We start from the raw sequence: 19,463 nt of genomic DNA on the forward strand, positions 1-19,463 counted from the left end.
GTGCACGGCACACGTGTGCACACCTACACGTGTGCAGGCGGCTGTGTGCACGTGTGTGCAGCTGTGCGCACACGTGTGCTGCTGTGGACGTGTGTGCATGCCTGTGTGTGCATACACGTGCGTGTGTGCAGATATGTGCAATGGGGTGGGATTTACCCCAATTCACTCCATTTACACCGATTTCCATCTCTCCCCTGGCTGTGGCGGGCTCTCTCCTTGCTCAGGTCAGGTCGGAGGGGACGGACGGACGGGTGGGCGCGGAGGGAGAGCGCCCGGCCCCATCCCAGGCTCCCCGTCCCCGTCCCCTCCACCGGGCCGGGCGTTGATTTCAAGCCCTGTGCCGGTGACAAGGGCTGCCTCCACCTGGCTGGTAGCACTTCTTGCCGAAACTGCCAGCACCGGGGGACAAGAGGCTGCCCCAGGCTGGGACGTGGGGACTGGGAACCACAGCACAAAGCGAGGAAATGGGAGCCACAGCGCGCGGGGGGACATCCCTGGTCAGGGAGGGGGTGACCATGGCCACATGTAGGACTGGGGGGCACCCTGAGATGACATCTGGGCACCCTGGGGTGACATCTGGGCACTATGGACAATCTCTGAGCCCTCTGGGGGGACGTCTGTAAATCCAGGGCAACATCTGGGCATCTCTGGAGCAACCTCTGGTTGTCCTGGGGCAACATCTGGGCACCCTGGGTGACCTCTGGGCATCCTGGGGCAGCATCTGTACACCCAGGGCAACACCGGGGCACCATAGAATGACATCGGGGCATCCCTGGGCCCACCTCTGGTTATCCTGGAGCAACACCTCTACTTCAAGGGAGACCCTCGGGCCCCTGGGGCAACACCCGGGTGTCCTGGATGGTCTGTGAGCGTCCTGGAGCAATGTCTGAGGATGCAGGGCAACACCTGGGCAGCTCGGGGTGGTGTCTGGGCACCACGGTGCGACACCTCGGTGAGCCGGGGGCACGTGTGGGCAGCTGGGGGGAACCTCTGGGCAGCCCCTCGGATGTGTTTTTGGGGTGCTGAGGCCTTTGGGGACGTGGGGACTTGGGGAATTTTAACGAGGGGCAGCAGAGCCCAGGGCAGTGCCCCCTTCTGCTTGGGCCGAGGCTTTTACCCGTTCAGGAGCTGCAGAAGGCATTTGGTGTATTTATGCAAAAATGAAGGCATTTGGTGTTATTTATGCAAAAATGAAGGCATTTGGTGTATTGATGCAAAACGCCTCTTTCTCTGCTGGAAAACTTCGGAAAGCAGCTGCATCCACGCCGAAATGCACTTGCAACCGGATAGCCGGGCTCTGCCCTGGCCCCGCTCCAAGCCCTCGGCCCCCGAGGGGAGTTGCACGGGCAGGAATTCAGCTGCCGACACCAAGCGATTTTTGGAGGATCCCGGGGGAGAAGCGAACCGTGAAACGGTGCCGTGAGCGCGGCGGCAGCCACCAGCCCCCGGGGGTAGGACACGTCCCCCCCCCCCCCCGTCCTGCACCAGCCCTGGGCAGCGCCGGGGAATCAAAACACGTTGCATAACCACAACCCAGCAAAAAAAAAAAAAAAAAAAAAAACATCGCCACCACCAATATTATTAATAGCAGGATTACGAGTGGGGAAAGAATGGCTTATTGCATAAAATAAACACGGCCGAGCCCGGGGCGGGGGGGAGCACGGCTTGGAAATCCCTCACGGCCTGCAGCGGGAGCAGATCCCACCCCAGGCCCTGAGGGAGTGGATCCCACCCCGGGCCCTGAGGGAGCGGATCCCACCCCGGGCCCTCGCAGCGTTGCCATTTTCTGCCGTGACGTGGAGGGAGCCGATGGGCAGCGGCTCGCGGTCCCGGCCCCGTCCAGCACAGCACGCGTCCCGTGAATCAGGGCCCAGGCCACGGCGGGCTGGAGCCGGGGCGTTCGCCGCGGCCGGGGCTGGTTTTGCAGTGAGTCAGAGCCCGGGCCGCAGTCCTGGGGGGGCAGGAATCCTCTGTGGGAGCTCAGAAGCCGCGGGAGGATGGAAAATCCTCCTCGCTGCCTTGTTTTGCTGGGCCTTGAACTTTTGCACCGAGCGCGGGCGATGTCGCCAAGCGGCGCGGCCCTGTGGCCCCGCGGGGTGGGGACGCGGCGGTTCCGGGGCTTTTCTCTGCACCTGAGCCTCCCGAGTCCGGGATGCGGAGCTCAGGTGAGGGCAAAGCCCCCAAATGTGGGAAAACCAAGCTGCGGTCGTGCGGGGGGGCTGCCGAGAGACGGGGCCTGGCTCCCTCCCCGCACCCAGCCCTGGCTGAGGGCCGGGACAAGGCAGCCCCCAGGTGACTGCAGGTCTGCCCATGGTGGTCCCCGAGCTGGCTGTGGCCCCCCCGGGCACTCCTGTCACCGTAACGCCCATGTCCCCAGGGCGCCGTGTGCCTCCCTGCCACCCACGTCCCCCTGCCACCCACGTCCCCCCGCAGCACACCCACGCCCTGCAGCCTCACCGGGGGGACGGGGGAAGCACCGCGACGCCCAGTTGCGCCCCCTCCTCACCACAGCAATTAACCCGATCATATTTTTACATTAACCCCAATGATGTTTTTATAATTAACCAAAATAATAATCAAAAATAACCCATCGCCCCGCTAGGCCCAGCTGCCCCGTGCCCCGCGGTGAGTCCCCTGCCCCACGCAGTGACACCCGCCCCGCGGTGAGCCCCCCCCCCCCCACGACACACACCCTTCCCAGTGCCCCCAGTACGTCTCCCAGTGCTCCCAGTATCCCACGGGCCCATCCCAGTGTCCCCACAACCAGCTCTGGTGCCCTGCTTCACCGCCCTGCTACAGTGCCCCCGTGCCCTGTCCCTGTCCCTGTCCCTGTCCCTGTCCCTGTCCCCCCCACCCCGTCCCCGTCCCCGTGTCCCCTCCCCCCCCCCACGCACTGTCCCTTTAAATCCCCCCCGCTATCCCCGGGCGCTGTTCCTTTAAATCCCCCCCCCCGCACGGCACCGGGGCCCCGCCCCCTGCCCGCCGCCTTGCAGCCCCGCCCCCGACCAGCAGGGGGCGTTGCTTCCCCGACCGAGCCGCTCTCCCATTGGCTGCCGCGCGCCCCTCATCCAGCAGGGAGCGCTCGCGCCGCGCTCCCATTGGCTCCGCCGCGCCGCTCACCGAGCGGGCCGGGAGGGGAGGGGGCAGCGCGGCCCGTTTCGGAAGCGGCTCGCTGATTGGGCGCGGCGCCGAGGCGCTGATGAAAGCCGCGCGCTGATTGGTCCTGCGCTCTCCCCTCACGGAGAGGCGCTCGGCGGGGCCGGGACCGGGATCGGGACCGGGGCGGAGGCGGCGGGGCCATGGCGGAGCCGGGCTGCGGGGCCCAGTTCCGGGCCGCCGTGCGCGTCATCCAGGGGCTGCCCCGCAGCGGTGAGTGCGGCCGGGCTGCCGGCCCCCGGGGCGGGGCGGGGAGCTCGGTCGTTACCGGGCCCGGCGGCGGCCGCGGCCCCGCTGAGGCGTTTGCGGTGCCGCAGGCTCGTACCGGCCGTCCTACGAGGAGATGCTGCGCTTCTACAGCTACTACAAGCAGGCGACGGCGGGGCGCTGCCAGGGCCCCCGGCCCGGCTTCTGGGACCCCATCGGCCGGTACAAGTGGTAAGGGGGGGGGGTGTGGGGGGGTCGGGGCCGCTCCGGGGCCGGTGCAGGCCCGGCCCGGCCCCGCCTGACGGCGCCGTGCCCCGCAGGGACGCGTGGCACAGCCTGGGACGGATGTCCAAGGAGGAGGCCATGGCCGCGTACGTGGCCGAGATGAAGAAGGTGGCCCAGAAGGTAGCGGGGAGCGGGATGGGGCCGGCCCGGTGCCCCCCGCCGGGCCCCGCCGCAGCTGTGGCCGTCCCCAGGTCATCGACACGGTGCCCATGGACGAGGCGACGCGGGAGATGTTCAAGTACTTCGAGCCGCTCTACGAGGTGATCCGCGACATGCCGCGGCCCCCCGAGGACTTCTTCAAAGGGGAAGGGGGTGAGTGGGAGCCCCGCTGCCCCCCCGCTGCCCCGCACGCCCCTCGCTCCCGTGCCGTGCTCCTCACGCCTGCTCCCCCCTGCTGCTGCTGTCCCGGTACGGCCCTCGCCTCGAGGCTCTGCTCCCCAAGAGGGGGAAGGGGGGACACACCACGTCCCGCCTGGCTCCCCAGCTCCCGAGCAGGTGCTGCTGAGGTGCTTGTCTGGGCACCGCTCTCCAGCAGGTGTCTCCTCAGCCTGGGCTCTCTCTGCCCTAAACTTCTGGGGAGAAAACTTGAGCTTTGGCTTCCAAACACCCCAAGGCCATATGCAGCCAAAGGTAGAGCCAGGGGCTCGGTGCAGGTCCAGCATCCTGGCCGCGGGGCTCTCCTTTCTCCTGGTCAGCCTGGGCACGGGCACGCCTCCAGGCAGGGCGGGCTGCCAAGCAGAGCCAGGGTCATCCGGTAGAAACAGGTGCCTGTTTTTGCAGCAGAGCGGAGGTGGAGAAACAGGGGTTGAGAAAGGGGATTAGTGGGATCTGGAGATGCTGGGACAGCCTTGCACTATAAAAAGTCCCCTTCCAGCCCTTTCCACGTGTGGCTGGTGGCTGCTGTCTCACGCTGGGGGGTCGCTGGGGACCCTTCTCACCCCAGGAGCAGGGCGGTTCCTGCGAGAAGTGGTTGAGCGAGTGAGGGGCTGGGCTGTTTGGGAGCCATCCGTGCTGTTTCAGAGGGGTGGCTGCTGCAGAAAGGCTGTGCATCCAGACCTGTGCCTGTGCCTAACTTCCAGCAGATTAGCTCAGCAGCAGGTGAGCCATGGGGTGTATTCGCAGCAGGTATAAACTGTCAGTGCTTCCCTAAGGTCAGAAGAGCTCTGGCAAACAGCCTCGCTCTCTGCCTGTCCCCAGGCATCTGTCCCCTCTCTGACAGCCACTGTCACCCCCTGTGTCCGCAGAGCTGCCGAGACACGTCGCCTGGGGGGCACGCTCCTGTATGGCTTGGCCTTACAGTGGCTGCTCTGTCCCGTGGTGGCCAGACGCTTTTGTTCTCTGTGTTTATGCGGAATCTAGTTCCTTTAAAATGCAAATAGACTTTGTTTTTCTCTGGTACGTAGAAGCTGGGGCTAACCTCCCAGTCCTTACCCACTCGCGAGTGTCCCCCTGCGTAGTGACACGTAGAAATGACAGCCTCGTTTGTACCTAAACCCGGCGCTGTCTGCAGAGCAAATGAACCCCAGGCGCCCGAAACGTGGTTTAAAGGCCTGAACTTCTTGAGCTGTTGAGTCATTTGTGCTAAAGGCTCCTAAACCTGCCTTGAGATGTTGCGCTGCTGCAACTTCTGCTGGTGATAGTGCAGGCGAGGAAGGTGGGTGGCCGCTGGGAGCGGTGCCTGAGGTGCGGTCGGAACGTGGCAGACGCCGGCCCGCAGAGAGCTGCGTGGCTTCCCTCGCCTTGCAGGACAGAGGTGGTGCGCGCGGTGGCCGAGCCACACTCGTTCTCGTTTATTTACAGCCGGCGCACCATAAAGTACGACTTGGAGCCCAGTTGTGAGCGGCGCAGGGTCGCAGCCGCTCTCGAGCCGACAAAGCTTTCCCAAGCAGCTTTGCACACGTAGGCCGAGACTGAAGCAACCCCGGACCCACAGTTAAGCACCTCCGTCCTGCCGCCCAGGCGCTGCTGCTCCTCCGGCCCCGCGGGCGCACGGGGGCTGGTGGCGGAGCCCGGCTCCTCGCGGCGGAGGTGACCGCACTCCGCCCGCTGGGGCAGGCGCAGGGGTTGCTCTGAGCAGAGACCTGGGGACGGTGACGGTCTCGGAGCAGCCTTCCCGCACGCTCCTGCGCCCCGGGAGCCTGTCGTGATGGCGGGCTGGGGACGGCAGCCCCGCGGAGGTCCGTGGGCAAGGCGCCGGCAGGGCAGTGTTGCCACATCCCTGCCTGGCCAGGAGCGGAGAGCAAAGTCCTGGCTGCCAAAGGGTTGGCTTCACCCCGCGGGCCCCACCGGGCACCCAGGGAGACGGGGGGAGCTGGTACATAAAAACAGACACATTCTGGCTGCTGCCTGCCCCCGGGCGAAGCCTCTCCTCTGCTGTTAGCCATCGAGCTCGCCGCTGCGCACGTCCTCCCCGCACCGGGCTCCCAAATCCGCATGTCCCCCGGCTCTGCCCAGCGGGGAAACAGCTGCGAGGAGCCCAGCGTGGAGCCGAGCAGGGTGGGCTGCACCACGGGGACGCCCGCAGCGCCTTCATTCTGCTCTCCCTCTCTCTGTCTCCGTGCAGACGGGCAGGAGCAGGCGGCCGACCCCAGCCAGGACGAGCGAGCAAGCAGCCCGGCCCAGGAGCGGCGGGAGGAGGCGCTGCCCGGGGAGCAGCAGGACGGGCAGCGAGCGCCAGGTTGGTCTCCCCGGCGTGGCCAGCACCCGGCAGAGACCCCGCGGAGGAGGCGCCGGCGACAGGGCCGGGCCGGGCTTCGGTCTCTCCGCAGAGCTGTCGGCTTCAGGCACGTGTGGTCCGACCCTGCCCGTGTTTCGGGCGCCGCCCCGGTCACGCAGAGCCGGAGCTTCCCGTGGGGGCAGCTCTCGGTGCTGTTGTGGACCCCGGGGGTAACCCTGAGCGCGTTGGGTGCCTCCGCGTCGCTCGTGTCTGTGCAAAGGGGCCCGATTCTGCTCAGCTGCAGCTGGGGGCTGAGGGCCGGGAGCGAGACGTGCTCCCGCGGACGGGGCAAATGCCCTGGGAGGTCCGTGCTCTGGGAGGGGAAGTTCTCCCTCGGCTCGAGCCAAGTTTGCCCAGCCGGCGGGGCCGGGAGCCGCTCTCTGGGGCTGGCAGTGCCCTGCTGGTGGTGGATTTGCACGGCCCCAGCACACCCACCCGCTGCCGGCGCTGTGCTGGGGAGAGCAAACTCCCTGTGCTCTCCCCCGCCCCGTGGCGGCACGCGCAGCTCTCCCCGCCCGGCGGGGCCCCTGCTTCGGCCTCGTGCTGCAGGGAGGAGTCCTGCCCGGCCCTCCCTCGAGGAGCGAATATGGTCACGGAGCGAGCGCCTGCGGCCGAGCGTGGGCTGGGGCTGTGAGCGCAGCCGGGCGCTGTCACCCGGGCGCTGGTGGCACCCGCGGGACGTCCGGGGTGCGCTGTGGTGACCCTCAGCGGCGCTGGACTCTGGGGGGGGGTGGGGGGGACTTAATTCCCTGGGCCCTTGGGTGCTGCAGCGCTCCGTGCCCGGGTTTGTGCTGTCGGGACGCGGCAGCCCTCTTCCCGGGGGGAGCCGGACGTGCGCAGAAACCTGCCCCGAAAAGCCCCGCACTGGGGCTTGCGAGCGAGGCTCCGCAACGCGTTGGGCAGGGAGGGGACGGGGAATTCAGCCCCCAGAGTCCCGGCCGCGGTGCTGAGCCAGCAGCAGCCCATTCCTTCGCCCCCTGTGCCTCGGTTTCCTCCCCAGGAGCATGAGCGACGCTTTGCCGCCTCGTGCGGGTGGCGTTAACGCTGCTTTGAGCCTCCCACTGAAGAGCTCCGGCCTCCTCCTGCCACCCTGCTTTGTGCACGCAGCCACCGCCTCTGCACCCACCTGCAGCCCTGCTGCCCTGTGCCCGCCCGCGCGGGGCTTCCGCCGCCCCACGAACGCAGCGGCTCCCGAAACGCCTTTGTCACGCCGGCACCGCCTGCGGCTGAGCCCTGTGCTTCCCTTCCAGGAGGAGGGCTGGCTCCTGCTGCCGGCACGCGCGAGGGTAGCCAGGTGGCCAGTGACTCCGAGGGGGAAGTGTTCTGCGACACCCTGGAGCAGATGGAGCCCGAGCAGGTAACGTCTCCCCGGGGCAGGACGGCCTCGAGGAGGGCTGGGGTCCCGCCACGCCGCGGCAGGAACGTCCCCTGCTGTCAGCCCTGCTCTGAACAGGCGGCTCTCTGCCTCCGCGTCTTGCTGTCACCTCTGCACTGCTTTCCTGGCGGCCCTGCGACACCCCCAACACCTGCAGGGGCCCCCGCGAAGCAGCCCTGCTGTGTCCCAGTGCCGCTGGAGCCCGGTCCCCGTCACCGAGGGCAGGCTGAAGGGCCCTCGGGGTGCCCCAGCAGCACCCGCAGCCTCCCTCGCTGCTGCAGCGCGGCCCCGGCGGGGCGCCGGCGGCCGAGCAGGGCTGGCCCCGAGCCGTGCAGGCGCCCGCTGGCACCGCCGCTCGCTCTTTGCTCCCTGCTCGTCCCTGCGCTAGCAGGCAGCGCCGTGCCGCCCGCAGCGAGCGGCGCTTCCAGTGCCGCAGCGAGCGCCCGTGGGCAGGAGGCACGAGGCTGCCCGCATCCTCCAGGACCTCCGCCCCGGCCTCCCGCAGCCCCCGGGGAGGGAGGGGGGGTCTCAGGGCCGTTCTTCTCTACCCCCGCACAGGCTGGGCAGCCGCTGGCCAAGCGGGGGCTCTCCCCGAACAGCGCCCAGGCCGGGCCTGAGCCCCGAGCGCCCCGTGCCGCTGGGCGGGGAGAGCGGGGCGAAGGCAGAAGACGAGCGGGGAGGAGCGGCACTGGCCTCGCAGCCCCGGGCGCTGACAGAGGTGGGTGCAGCGCTGGGCTCCTGGCGCCTTCCCGCTGCTCCCTCCCCGCCGGGGAGCCCTGGGGTGCCCGTGCAGGGGCTGAGCAGAGAGGCGAGGGCTGTGACCACCAGCGGCTTGACGCGGTAGCCACAAGTCCCGTGCGTCCCCTCTCTTCACCCCTCGGTGCCCAGGCAGCTCCGTGTTTCACCCCTCCGGGACAGGTCCCCTTTGTCATCCCCAGGCTGTGCCAGCTGTGCCTGCTGCCCTGCACCGCTGGGCCCGTGGCTCCTCTGCGGCAGCCCGGCTTGGAGCGCGGTTCCCTGGCAGCGTGAGCCCCGCACGGCTCCGCCGGCAGCGTCTTGGTGCCCTCGGCCGTGGCTGGAAGCTTGCGGCGGGGCTTGGGCGGGCAAAGCTGGTCTTGGCGCCCCTGGAGGCGCTGGTCCGGGGGACAGGACCACTGCCTGCTCCAGCCCTCCCTGCGGTGCCAGTCGCATGCCAGCAGCCCCCGGTGCTGCCGGCATCTGCGCTGCTGCGGGGATGGAGCCAGGAGCCCTGCTCCTGCCCCGTGCTCTCCCCGTCCCGCCAGACACGGCTGGGGGCTCCGTGCTTGGGGCTGGCTCTGCCACCCTCGCCAGCGGGGCTCCCTCTGCGGAGGGGCAGGAGCACGGCCCGCCACCGCGCTTATCTCCCCGTGAACGTTTCCGCCAACCTCCCGGGCTGCTTGACCTTGGGAGTTAACTTGTAACGAGGCCGATAAAGCCAGGCTGGGCTGTCCCTGGGGCACTGGAGCGAGCGGGCAGCACGGTGCGGGGCCCAAGGAGCAGCCCGTGCCATGGCAGGCACCTGCCTGTCCCCCACTCGCAGCGAGGATCATTTGGGCGTCACACGGGCCGTGGCAAGGCAGGTTTTGGGGCTCCACTGAGCCTCCGCTGAGCCCTGGGGCCGGACCAAGCGGCAGCCAAGCAGGCCAGGCACCCTCCTGGCCTTCGCGGCCGCGCTGGGTGAACCGAGGCACCCAGCATGTGCCCGTGCAGGTGCCGTGTCGGTGGGGCAGAGGTCGCCCACCACGGCCACTGCTACGCTTGTGGACACGGTGCCAGTCCCTGTCCCCAGAACCGCTGGGTGAGAGGGACGTGGGCTGCTGGGCCGGGCTGGGAGCTCCCAGCTCTGCGTGTGCCGAGCTTGGGCAGAGCCGTGCGGGCAGCCCGGGGCAGAGCGCGGGCACCCGCTGAGAGCCATCAGCAGCAGCGCACGGCCTCAGCTCCTCGGGGAGCTCGGCCTGCCCGGCCTGAGCAGCGCCGTCTTCGCACCCTGCAGATCCGCAGCTCGCCGGGGCAGCGCAGGATGCCGAGAGCGCCCCTGAGTTTGCCTGCGGGAGCCAGGGGCTGCTGGCGGAGGTGGACGCCCATGTGGCCGGCACCGTACGGGCCCTGCAGGACGACATGCATCGCGTGCTGCAGCGCCTGAGCGAGCTGGAGACGCTCGCCTCCGCGCAGGTACGTGTGCCCGGCCACGCAGAGGGCCGCGGGTGCTGGCTGGTGGGGCTGTGGTGCCCCCCCAGGTGTCGCCGGTCCCTGTGCCTTTTGCCCCCATCCCCATTGCCCCTGGGATCCCGGCCCCGCTGCCCTGCAGAGCCCTGCCTGGGCCCGGTTCTGCCCAGCCCCTCTCTCTCGGGATGCAGTGGACGGGGATGCCCAGCGCCGGCCGCCCCCCGACACTTCTCCTGTCTCGCAGGGCGACGCCTCTGGGACCGAACCCGGCCGGCTGCTCGCACCGCAGGTGAGTCGGAGGCAGGCACGGTGCTGCACGGGGCTGGCCCCTACGTGGCCCTGCCCCGCTGGGTCTGGCTCCCCAGCCCCTACCCCGACACCGCTGGGGGCGGCGGGGGGGACAGATGGGGGGACGGTCCCTCAGCTGGAAAGCAGGAGCAGCCCTGGGGATGTGTCCCCAGCGTCCGGGCGGCAGGGACGATGCGGCGGCAGCACGAGGAGACCTCGGCGGGATGACGGCCGCGAAAAGGACGGCCTGGCCGTGACGGTGCCCCTGCCGCCCTTTCAGATAAGGGCCGGGGGGGGGGTTTCGGTGTCACCGGTGCCACCGTGACCTTGTGCCCCCACCCACCCCGCTCCCGTCTGTCCCTCGCCAGGCAGCGTCCCCGTGGCCGCTGGCGGTGTCCCCGCGCACCCTGCTCTTCCTCCTCGCCTGGCCCTTCGTCACCCAGTGGCTGCTGCGCCGCTGGCAGGGCACCAAGAGGTGACCGCCGCGGGACGGCCCCGCTCCGCCCGCCCCGCCGCCGCCACCGTCCTCGTTCCGCTTCTCACGAGCCTGGACCGCCGCACCGGGGAGGGACGGGGCTCCCGGCCCGGGGCTCCCTCCTCCACCGCCGCCTTCCTGCCACCGGCGGCCCCGGCCCCGAGGGGGCCGAGCTGCGAGCCCGGGGCCGCCCGGAGCCCCCCCCGCAGCCGGCCCCGGGGGGGGGGGGGGGGGGGCAGGGCCGCCGCGCACCGCCGCCACCAGCCGCTGGGGCCCGGCCAGCACCGCACGGGGGCAACCGAGCGCTCCCCGCACCCAGAGCAGCGCCGCCGCCATCACGCACCGGGGGATCGGGGCCTGCGCACCGCGAGCGTGGCAACGGGGCCGGAGCCCCCGCCCCCACCCCCCTCCGAGGGGGCCCGCGGGGAGCACCGGGGGGGTTCGGGGCCCGCGGCCCGCCCGCCCCCCCCCCATTAAAGCGTTGCCTTCTCAGCCCCGCGCCCGCTCCGTGCTGCTGCGGGGAACCCGGGGGGAGGGGGGCGGCGGGGCCCGCACCTGCGGGCCGGGGGGGTCACCCCGCTCCCAGCGCCCCCGGCACGGGCCCGGCCCGGTGCTGTGGGGCCCGGCCCGGTGCGGGCCCTGCCGCCCCCCGGCCCCGTCCCTCCGTCCCTCGGGGACCGCTCCCCCCCGGCCCCGCCAGCCCCGGGCGCGGTGTCCCGGTGTCCCCTCGGTGGCAGGGCCATGGCGGGGGGGGTCCCCGGGGGCTGCCCACCCCCCCCGTGCCCACGGGGCGCCCCCCACTCCTGCCCCCCCGCCCCTCCCTCGCTCGGCCCCGCCCCCTCCGCCCCGCCCCTCTGGTGAGGGCCGCGGCGCCTTTAAGCCGGGCCTCGTCACCGCTCGGTTTGTTTACATCTCCCTCCGCGCGGCCGGGCCGCATCACCCAGCGCGGCCCCGGGATTCCTCTTCCCGCACCCCCCCATCTCCTCCCCTCCCCCCCCCCCGGCCTCCCGGGCCCCGCCGCCGACCCCCGGCAGCCCCGGGGGGACCGGGGCCGGGCCGCGGGGCGGGGCGGGGCCGCAGCACCGCCCGGGTCTCCCTCCGCGCCGCGGGGACTCTTTTCGGGCCGTGCCACCGTCCGGGCGCGGGGGGGGGCAGGGCCGCTGCCCTCAGCGCCGCCCTGAAGGTCGCCCCCCCCCAGCGCGTGGTACGGCCCGGCCCCGCCCCCGCCCCTCCGATTGGTTGAGCGGCGCGCGAGTGGCGTTCCGCCCCGCCAATCAGCGCCCGCTTGCCCCTGCGAGCAGGGGGAGGGGCGCGGCGCGCGGTCCCGCCCCCCGCGCTCGCCGATTGGCCGCGGGGCGGGGCCTGCGGCTCGCGGGGAGCCGCGGTGGCGGCGGCGGGCGCGCGGCGGGGGCGGGGCGCGGCGCGCGGCAGGGGCGGGGCGAGCAGCGCGCCTGCGCGGGGCGGGGCGGGGCGCTCGCGGCTATATAAGGCAGGGAAACGGGCGGGGAGCGGCAGTCGGGAGCTGGCGGCGGTGGCGGCGGGCGGCGGTGTGGGGAGGGGCGGGGCGCGAAGGGGGGAGGAGGCGGCGGCGGCGCGTGCCATGCGCGCGGGGGGGCGGGCCCAGCGGCGTTAACCCCTCGGCGACCGGCGGCGACCGGAGGCGGCGACCCCCGGGCTTCGGCCCCGTGCCATGGCCCCGGCGGCCTGAGGGGGACCCCATGCGGCGCGGGTAGCGGCCGGCCGGGAGCGCAGCCCGGAGCCATGGCAGACGCGACGCCCGCCGAGCCGCAGCCCCCGGCCGCCGCGGAGCCGGAGCCCGAGCGGGGCGAGCCGCCGGCGGCGGACGGTGAGGCCGGGCGGCTGCCGGCCCCCGGGGCGGCGGCGACGGCGGCGGAGGAAAAGGAGGCGGCGGCGGAGGGCGCGGGCGGCGCCGAGGGGCGGCCGGCGGAGGGCGGCGCGGCGCGGCCCGGCCTGGGGCCGCGGTACCGGGCGGCCGTGGGGCGCGCCGAGGAGTGGCCGGCCAAGAAGAAGCACCGGCGGCGGCCGTCGAAGAAGAAGCGGCGCTGGAAGCCCTACTCGAAGCTGAGCTGGGAGGAGAAGCAGCAGTTCGACGAGCGGCAGAGCCTCCGCGCCTCGCGGCTCCGCGCCGAGATGTTCGCCAAGGGGCAGCCGGTGGCCCCCTACAACACGACGCAGTTCCTGATGGAGGACCACGACCAGGAGGAGCCCGACCTCAAGACCGGGCTGTACCCGCGGCGGGCGGCCGCCAAGTCGGACGACACGAGCGAGGAGGACTTCCTGGAGGAGGCGGCCGAGGAGGACGGCGGCAGCGACGGCATGGGGGGCGACGGCAGCGAGTTTCTGCAGAGGGACTTCTCGGAGACCTACGAGCGGTACCATGTGGAGAGCCTGCAGAACATGAGCAAGCAGGAGCTGGTCAAGGAGTACCTGGAGCTGGAGAAGTGCCTCTCCCGCATGGAGGACGAGAACAACCGGCTGAGGATGGAGAGCAAAAAGTACGGGGGGGAGGCGGCGGAGGCGGCCCGGGTGCGGCAGCTGGAGCTGGAGGTGGACAGGTTGCGAGCCGAGAACCTGCAGCTGCTGAAGGAGAAGGACCTGCACAGACAGGAGAAAGCCCCCAGCAAGCTGGGGGAGTGACACTGGGGGGGGGGGGACGGGGGGGGCTTTTTACAGTGGTGGGATGTAACATTATATACATGTGTACAGAGACGCCGGCGGACCCTTTTTACGACGTGTAATCGGAATAAACCACAGCCTTGTATCGGTTTGACGCTCTCGCTGTAGTGTAGTGTGTGTGCTGCTCGGCCTGTGTGCAGCTGAGGCTTCCCCCTTTTTTAGGTGGCTGTGACGGGGCTAGGGGAGGGGTTGATGTATAAGTGAACTCGATTTATGATGCTTTTTTTTTTGTGTGTGTGTGTTTAAACCAAAAATGATCCCCAAGAAACCTGTAAATTGGCCAAAACTGACTATAAAAATTATAGAGGTCTAATAAATTTAATTACTTGTAACTGTAACAGTTTCGGTGTGATTTCTAGAAAATATTCAAAATGTCATTCTCCCACGCGGGAATACATTTTGAATCATTTTCATGATATTACAACTGGTCTATGAAGTTTTTCGATTAAAATTAGCCGGAATTTCTCACTTAGCTATTTTGCATAGTTGGTTCTGCCCCCCCACCCCTTCTTCCCCTTATTTTTTCACTTCTAATCCCATGAAACGAGTTTATGCTCTGGCACTCTTAAAATACCTGGAAGAGGGATAACATCCTGTGCTCTTAATATAATTTGTATAATGGTCACTACTTATACCTTTCTAATGTATTAATAAGCTAAAATATATTTGCTCAGTTAAACCCAACTTTCCTGCTTCCTTCTAGTTCCGTAAGAACCTGGGCCAGTTAGCTGAAATCACAGCAAAAACACCTGGAAATGGCCTCAATGCTACAAGTGAGGCTTAAAGTTTTTTGCAGTGGCCCTGTGGAAAGTTGTGGTCGTCAGCACTTTGCCTCAGAAATGGCTGACAAATGAGGTGGCTTGGTGGAAGTCGCACGTGATGTCCGAACCTTTTAGTTTCTTGCTGCTGTACCTGAAATGGAAGGCAGGCAGGCAGGTGAAGCGCCAGGCAGCTGAGTGGTTGATGGTGTGGGATTTTTTTTTTTTTTCCTGGGGAAAACCCAGGTAAGTTAAAGGGCAGAGCAATGGAGGGGCTGAGCCTGCTCTGGTTTGTGCTGTTGTGTAAGCGGAGGACAGGAGGCTCAAGTTTGGGAACGTGTGTTACAGAATGCAACCCGTACCTCCAGAACGGGGAATCGGCCTGCTTAACTACCTGTCACGCTACAGGGGGAGAACATCCTTTTATAAAAAAAATAGAGGGTTTAAACTATAGGTGAGGAGGAAGACCCCCAGCGAGGGTCTGCTCTGCTTAGAGCAGCTGTTACAGATTTGGGGGATTTGAAGCAGCACAGCAATGCTGCCGCTGAGGGAATGAGATTTAAGGACTGGGGTAGGTTTTTAACATGAGCTTGGCAAAAAAAAAAAATCTGCTCTGGGGTTTAGGCTGGCATCAATTCTTAGTTTGGGGAAGGAAGAAAGGAAAACTATTGGAGGTTTACTTGCTCAGGAGCCTCGCAGTCGCCTTTTTTCCCTTCCCTCTGCTATGACATCATTGGGCAGAGCCAGCGCCGGTGCAGCAGCGCTGGCTGCGGGAGGGAGCCGGGCGCTCGCGAGGCTCCGCTGCTGCTCCCCAGGTCGGACCGGGGTGAGGTGCTGTGAAAGGCAACGAGTTAATCAGGCTCCTGCTCGTTAGCAAGAGCTCCATCACCCGGGAAGAGAAACAGCAGCCGATGAGCCCTCTTCCTTCACCCCGGGCTCTTCTCTCCAGCCCTTGGAGATGTGTTTGTGCAGCTGAGATTTTATTCTCTCAGCAACTACGCTGTGAGGGGCAGTCCCGTGTTCTTCTGGGGCAGGGCTGTGCCCGACGGCACCGAGTCCAGCAGGAGGCATTGCACTCGGAGCAGCACCAACCTGCCCCAGCGCAGAGCCGAGCACCTGGCTAAGGTGAAAAACTTAGCACAAGGAAAGGGCATTAGTCAAATGTAGCAGCAACAGTTGTTACAAAGTGCCGGCTGTGATAAAGTTCAGGAACCCAGACACTGCCCTCCACCCAGTTACCCCCGGCTCATTCCCAGGAACAAGTTTTTGTCCAACCTGCAAAGACTTCAACTGATGGGACTTACAAAAGCAAGGGGAGCGCCCCCGCACCCAAAGTACCGCTGCTCCCACCGTGGTGATCGACCCTCTGCTTCTACAACCCTATGCCGTGTTCTGCTTTAATGACGTCTCGATATGCGTCAGACTGATCCCCATTTCAGAAGGTGTTCTGGAGCAGCATGCCTCCTTACAGGGGCTTACTCCAGCTCCTGCGTTTGTCCCCCACAGCAGACACAGAATTACCGCATTTGGGGGGCCTCTGAAGCCTCCCCGCAGACGGGAGCTCGTCCCGCTTTCACCAGCTGCCCTGGCCCAGGGGAGAGCTCGTCCAGAGCCGGGCAGAGCTCCGAGCTGGTGCGGAGGTGACAAGATTGTTTGAGAGGAACAAATAAAATCTTAGAGCTCGGCAAAGATAAACGTGCTGCAGCACCGGCACTGATGTGGTATCAAAGGGCAGCAATTAGGCCCTCCTGACAATAAGGCAGCACTGCCTTAACTAGTCGAGGGCAGGCACCTCCCTGCAGGGCAAAGCAGCCGCGCCTGCCAAAGCTTTGAAGTACATCCCTCCTCTCGCTACCACCGCTTGGTCCTTCCTGGGTTGTTGGAGCCAGCTGGCCTTTATTCCGGCTCCTTCGGTGAGAGCCGAGATCAAGCGCGCTGCTGGAGCAGTGAGCTGTGCTGCCCAGGAATGTTGCTGCCTCTGCAGCTTCCCTTAAATCTCTCCTAATGGGCTGCACGTCGGTGCGGAGCCGGTGGCGGCAGGAACCTGCCACGCTGGGGCTCGTGCCCGTCACGGCTCTGGGGCTCGCTGCTGCCCCGCCTGCCGCTGCGCCCCGCCAGCTGCGGGGCGGTTCGTCAGCGCTGCAGCAACCTCAGCAACGCGGCCGTGCAAGGACCTCTTGGCTAAAGGTCTTGCGCGGTTCCTCCCTCGCGAGGGTTTTCCAACTTGCTGAGGAAAGGACTGTGGTTCTCCCCGCCCCAGGTGGAAGAGGCAGAAGTCACCGCGCGAAGGCACGACCACAGAAGGGGACTGACATCACCCACCTTCAGGCGCGGCCATTCTTCAGCGCAAACACAAAGCAGCGCAACAGCAGGCCAGTTCCCTGAAAACGCTGCAAGAAAACAAAAAGGGAAGCAGCCCATCTCAACAGCGTGCTCACCCTGTAACAGTCAACGCTCATGCGAAGCGAAACCCAGATCCTGCCCCGTAACACCAACAGCAGAGGAGGTGCTGTGCAACCCTCCTCCAGCCCCGGCCCGCAGCAGGGAAGGGAGCGACGATTCGACGCCGCCGTTCCTGTCTGCTGCCCAGGGGCCGATCCTCGCCTTTTTGATTCAGGGTTGACTCTGGGATTACCTGTAGTGCTGCAATCTGCCCTAAAGTCGGCCGTTAAACCCGGCTGCTTGACGTCTCACGTTTTACAACGCACGGGTACAGTGCCGGCACCACGGCGTTACCCCGCCTGAGACTTCACTTGCACCAGCTTCATTTAATTTCTTTAGCTTTAAGCTACGGCAGTATACTTACGCAGCTGTTCTGGCTATCCCGACGATGGTGTTGTATTGCGATATAAGCAGTATTTCTTTTTAAAGGAGAAGCTGTGTAACAGGGAGTTAACCTGTACAAGGAAGAGTTTTTACAGCGCTCACCGATGAGGCCAGTGCCCAACAGCCTTCCAACAAGCAGGCAGCTTTTGGTCCATCTGCAACATATCAAAGCCTGGCTGTTAGGATCAGGCCTGCTGTGGTTTCTCTCATTTCTGCTCCCACCCTTCCCCCCAGAAAAACCTAAAACACCCAGAGAGGTGCAAGGCATGCGGCTTAAACTAAATATAACTCTGTTTCGTTTGGCAAAATTAACTTGAAATTAGACCTTCAGCTATTGTGTGTGCACTAAAACGCACATGACAACAAACCTCCCAGCTTAGAAATGCTGCAATATGTAAAATACAAAGCTTGAGAGTTCAGGAACTGGTAAAGCAACATGGAAGCCAGCCTGAAAATTTGCCAGCAGTTATTTCAACAAAACAGCTTCCAAAAAAAAATAAAAAAAGTACTCCAAGCATATAAACATAAAATAACCTGGTTTATGACTGGAAGATTCCACACACGGCACAATCTGCACTTAAAACAGCAGCCTCCAAAACCTCGCTGTTTTACACCTAAACCAAGCCCCGTTAACACCGAGGGGATAAGCTGGCATTACCTCCAACGTGCAGAGGGAAGAAAAAACGTGGCCGGGGAACTTGCTTAAAGAATCTGGGCCCGTAACGCAGCCGGGGCCTCAGTCCAGGCCCCGCACCGGGAGCAGGCTCAGCAGGGCGCAGCAGCACAGGCACCCGCGGCGCTCGCCACGCAGGGGCTGCCAGCAGCCTCCCCGCTGGCCGGGAAGCCAAAATCCAGCGGCTCCTGTTGCCTCAAACCTCCCCAGCACTGCTTCCACGCAGCCATGCTTTTTTTTTTTTCCTTTCTCTCCTTGCACAAGAACACTCAGTTATTTCCACAGCTCTTGTTTCCACCAGCTAGAGGAGTGACATTTGTAACCGAAAGACGAGGTTTGCTGCAGTTTATTACCGGCTCGAAAAGTTACCCAGGCGGCCCCAGCAACGGGGGAGCGCTTTTATTTAAGTCTCTGGAAGGGACACGGTGGTAACTGCTACCTCGGCAGCGGGGAGGCCATGTTAACTGCGATCCCCCGGATCCGGCCAGGGGAAAAGCCCTGCGGGAAGTCTGGCTGAGGTGTGTGAAACCGAGGATTAAGCTCTCGGGGTTACTCTGCAGACAGGACGTACGGCTGGGGTCACACAGGGCGGGTGCGGTGCGACTGTGCAGCGGACAACCAGCAGCTTTCGCCCATCTGTGAAACACGTTCCTAGGCCTTTCGCACTTTCAGTATGAAATCGCCCCGCACCTCCCCGCCGGGCACCGATCGGGAGCCAGCCCCGCAGCGCCCGGTGCCTGCCGCCGCCCGGGGGAACCGAGCCGCGAGGCCAAAACCGCTCCAAGCGAGCTCTTCCCTGAGAAACGGCCCCGCTCGCCCCCGCCCCCAGCAGCACGGGTTAAGGCCGGGCCCGCAGCGCCGGCACGGGGCGAGCTGCGGCCTCCCCCCGCCGCGCCCGGAGGCCCGGGGGGGAACCGGAGCCGCGGGGCCCGAGGCGGGGAAGGGAGCGCGGGGCCGGGCCGGGCCCCAACGCCCCGGGCCGAGGCCGAGGCCGTGGCCGAGCCTCCCCCGCGGCTCCCTCCCCGTCCCCGGGGACGCTCCCGCCGGGCCGGCCCCGGCCCCGCGCACCGGAGGGGGCACGGCCGCGACCCGCCGCTCCCCTCAGCGCCGGCGGCGGCCCGGGGAGAGCCGCTCCGAGCCGCTCCGCTCCGCCAGGCGCGCGGAGGCCCCCGCGCTCCCGGCTCGGCCCGGCCCCGCCGCGGCGGAGCCCCCGGCCCGCCCCCGGCCCCTCACCGGCCCCGCCGCGGCGGGCACCGAGGCCCGGCGCCGGCCTCCGCGCACACAAAATGGCGGCCGCGCTCCCCCACCGCCCGCTCGGCCGCCATAGGCAGCGCCTCGGCCCCGCCGCGTTTCCGCCAATCGGCAGCCGCCGTGCGGCCGCTCGGCGTCGCGGCGGAGCCAATGGAAGCGAGGGGCGTAGAGGAAGGGGAGGGAGCCGCGCTGCCCCGAGGGGGTTGTGGGAGTTGTGGTCCGCCGCCTCGGCGCGGTGATGAAGACAAGGCGGTTGCGGACTCGCTGTCCCGTGATGCCGAGCGACTCCTCCCGGGGGGCTCCGCACCTGGGCGAGGCGCGTTGCCATGGCAACGGGCGCGGGGCCTGCGGCCTACTGGGGCCTCCTGCGGCCCTGCCCGGGGCAGCGCCCGGGGGGGGCCGGGCCCGGGCCCGGGGGCCGGGCCCTGCCCCTCCGCTGTGAGCGGGGCTGGGCGCTGCCGGGTCCTTCCCCCGCTAACGCCTCTCTCGTATCCCGGTGACCGCTCACGGGCACCCCGCGTCCCCCCCGGGGAGCTCCCCGGGGGCCGGCGGCTTGGGCGATCCCAATT

The 19,463-nt window shown here is 67.0% G+C and overlaps 3 protein-coding genes across 6 annotated transcripts; 2 read left to right on the forward strand and 1 right to left on the reverse strand.

Annotated features, from left to right (window-relative positions):
- The first annotated feature begins 2,988 nt into the window (after positions 1–2,988).
- ACBD4 (acyl-CoA binding domain containing 4) lies at positions 2,989–11,102 on the forward strand. 4 transcript variants are annotated; one of them, XM_080565471.1, is made up of 10 exons: positions 3,113–3,369; positions 3,474–3,594; positions 3,684–3,768; positions 3,840–3,960; positions 6,212–6,325; positions 7,615–7,721; positions 8,298–8,457; positions 9,754–9,932; positions 10,171–10,215; positions 10,583–11,102. In XM_080565471.1, the coding sequence occupies exons 1-10, from the start codon at positions 3,300–3,302 to the stop codon at positions 10,691–10,693; spliced, it is 1,113 nt and encodes a 370-aa protein (XP_080421597.1). In that variant the 5' UTR covers positions 3,113–3,299; the 3' UTR covers positions 10,694–11,102. The 4 variants fall into 4 exon arrangements, with proteins under 4 accessions (XP_080421595.1, XP_080421594.1, XP_080421596.1 ...); XM_080565469.1 differs by lacking the exons at positions 9,754–9,932; positions 10,171–10,215; positions 10,583–11,102 and adding an exon at positions 8,678–9,336 and having other exon boundaries at positions 2,989–3,369; positions 3,474–3,585; positions 3,840–4,056; XM_080565468.1 differs by lacking the exons at positions 9,754–9,932; positions 10,171–10,215; positions 10,583–11,102 and adding an exon at positions 8,678–9,336 and having other exon boundaries at positions 3,008–3,369; positions 3,840–4,056.
- A 1,195-nt stretch (positions 11,103–12,297) lies between these two features.
- HEXIM1 (HEXIM P-TEFb complex subunit 1) lies at positions 12,298–13,724 on the forward strand. Its single transcript, XM_080565478.1, has one exon. It carries the CDS (start codon positions 12,451–12,453, stop codon positions 13,345–13,347), a length of 897 nt encoding a protein of 298 aa, XP_080421604.1. The 5' UTR covers positions 12,298–12,450; the 3' UTR covers positions 13,348–13,724.
- Positions 13,689–19,236, reverse strand: LOC308181818 (uncharacterized protein). Its single transcript, XM_080565479.1, has 4 exons — positions 18,877–19,236; positions 17,073–17,125; positions 16,467–16,534; positions 13,689–14,978 (listed from the first exon to the last, which is right to left on the reverse strand). The coding sequence occupies exons 1-4, from the start codon at positions 18,966–18,968 to the stop codon at positions 14,829–14,831; spliced, it is 363 nt and encodes a 120-aa protein (XP_080421605.1). The 5' UTR covers positions 18,969–19,236; the 3' UTR covers positions 13,689–14,828.
- Between the last annotated feature and the right edge of the window lie 227 nt (positions 19,237–19,463).

Source organism: Anser brachyrhynchus (assembly GCF_964034855.1).
Source record: "Anser brachyrhynchus genome assembly, chromosome: 22".
NCBI classification, from domain to species: Eukaryota; Metazoa; Chordata; class Aves; order Anseriformes; family Anatidae; genus Anser; species Anser brachyrhynchus.

Excerpts from the sequence above, each read along its gene's own strand:
- ACBD4 (XM_080565468.1), top strand. The coding sequence starts at position 3,300 with ATGGCGGAGCCGGGCTGCGGGGCCCAGTTCCGGGCCGCCGTGCGCGTC. Across the intron at positions 6,326-7,614 it reads GGACGGGCAGCGAGCGCCAG|GAGGAGGGCTGGCTCCTGCT; the intron begins GTTGGTCTCCCC and ends CTTCCCTTCCAG. Across the intron at positions 7,722-8,297 it reads AGCAGATGGAGCCCGAGCAG|GCTGGGCAGCCGCTGGCCAA; the intron begins GTAACGTCTCCC and ends ACCCCCGCACAG.
- HEXIM1 (XM_080565478.1), top strand. The coding sequence starts at position 12,451 with ATGGCAGACGCGACGCCCGCCGAGCCGCAGCCCCCGGCCGCCGCGGAG.
- LOC308181818 (XM_080565479.1), bottom strand. The coding sequence starts at position 18,968 with ATGGCGGCCGAGCGGGCGGTGGGGGAGCGCGGCCGCCATTTTGTGTGC. Across the intron at positions 16,535-17,072 it reads GTTGGGCACTGGCCTCATCG|CGTTTTCAGGGAACTGGCCT; the intron begins GTGAGCGCTGTA and ends GTTTTCTTGCAG. Across the intron at positions 14,979-16,466 it reads AAGAATGGCCGCGCCTGAAG|CACCTCACCCCGGTCCGACC; the intron begins GTGGGTGATGTC and ends TGCCTTTCACAG.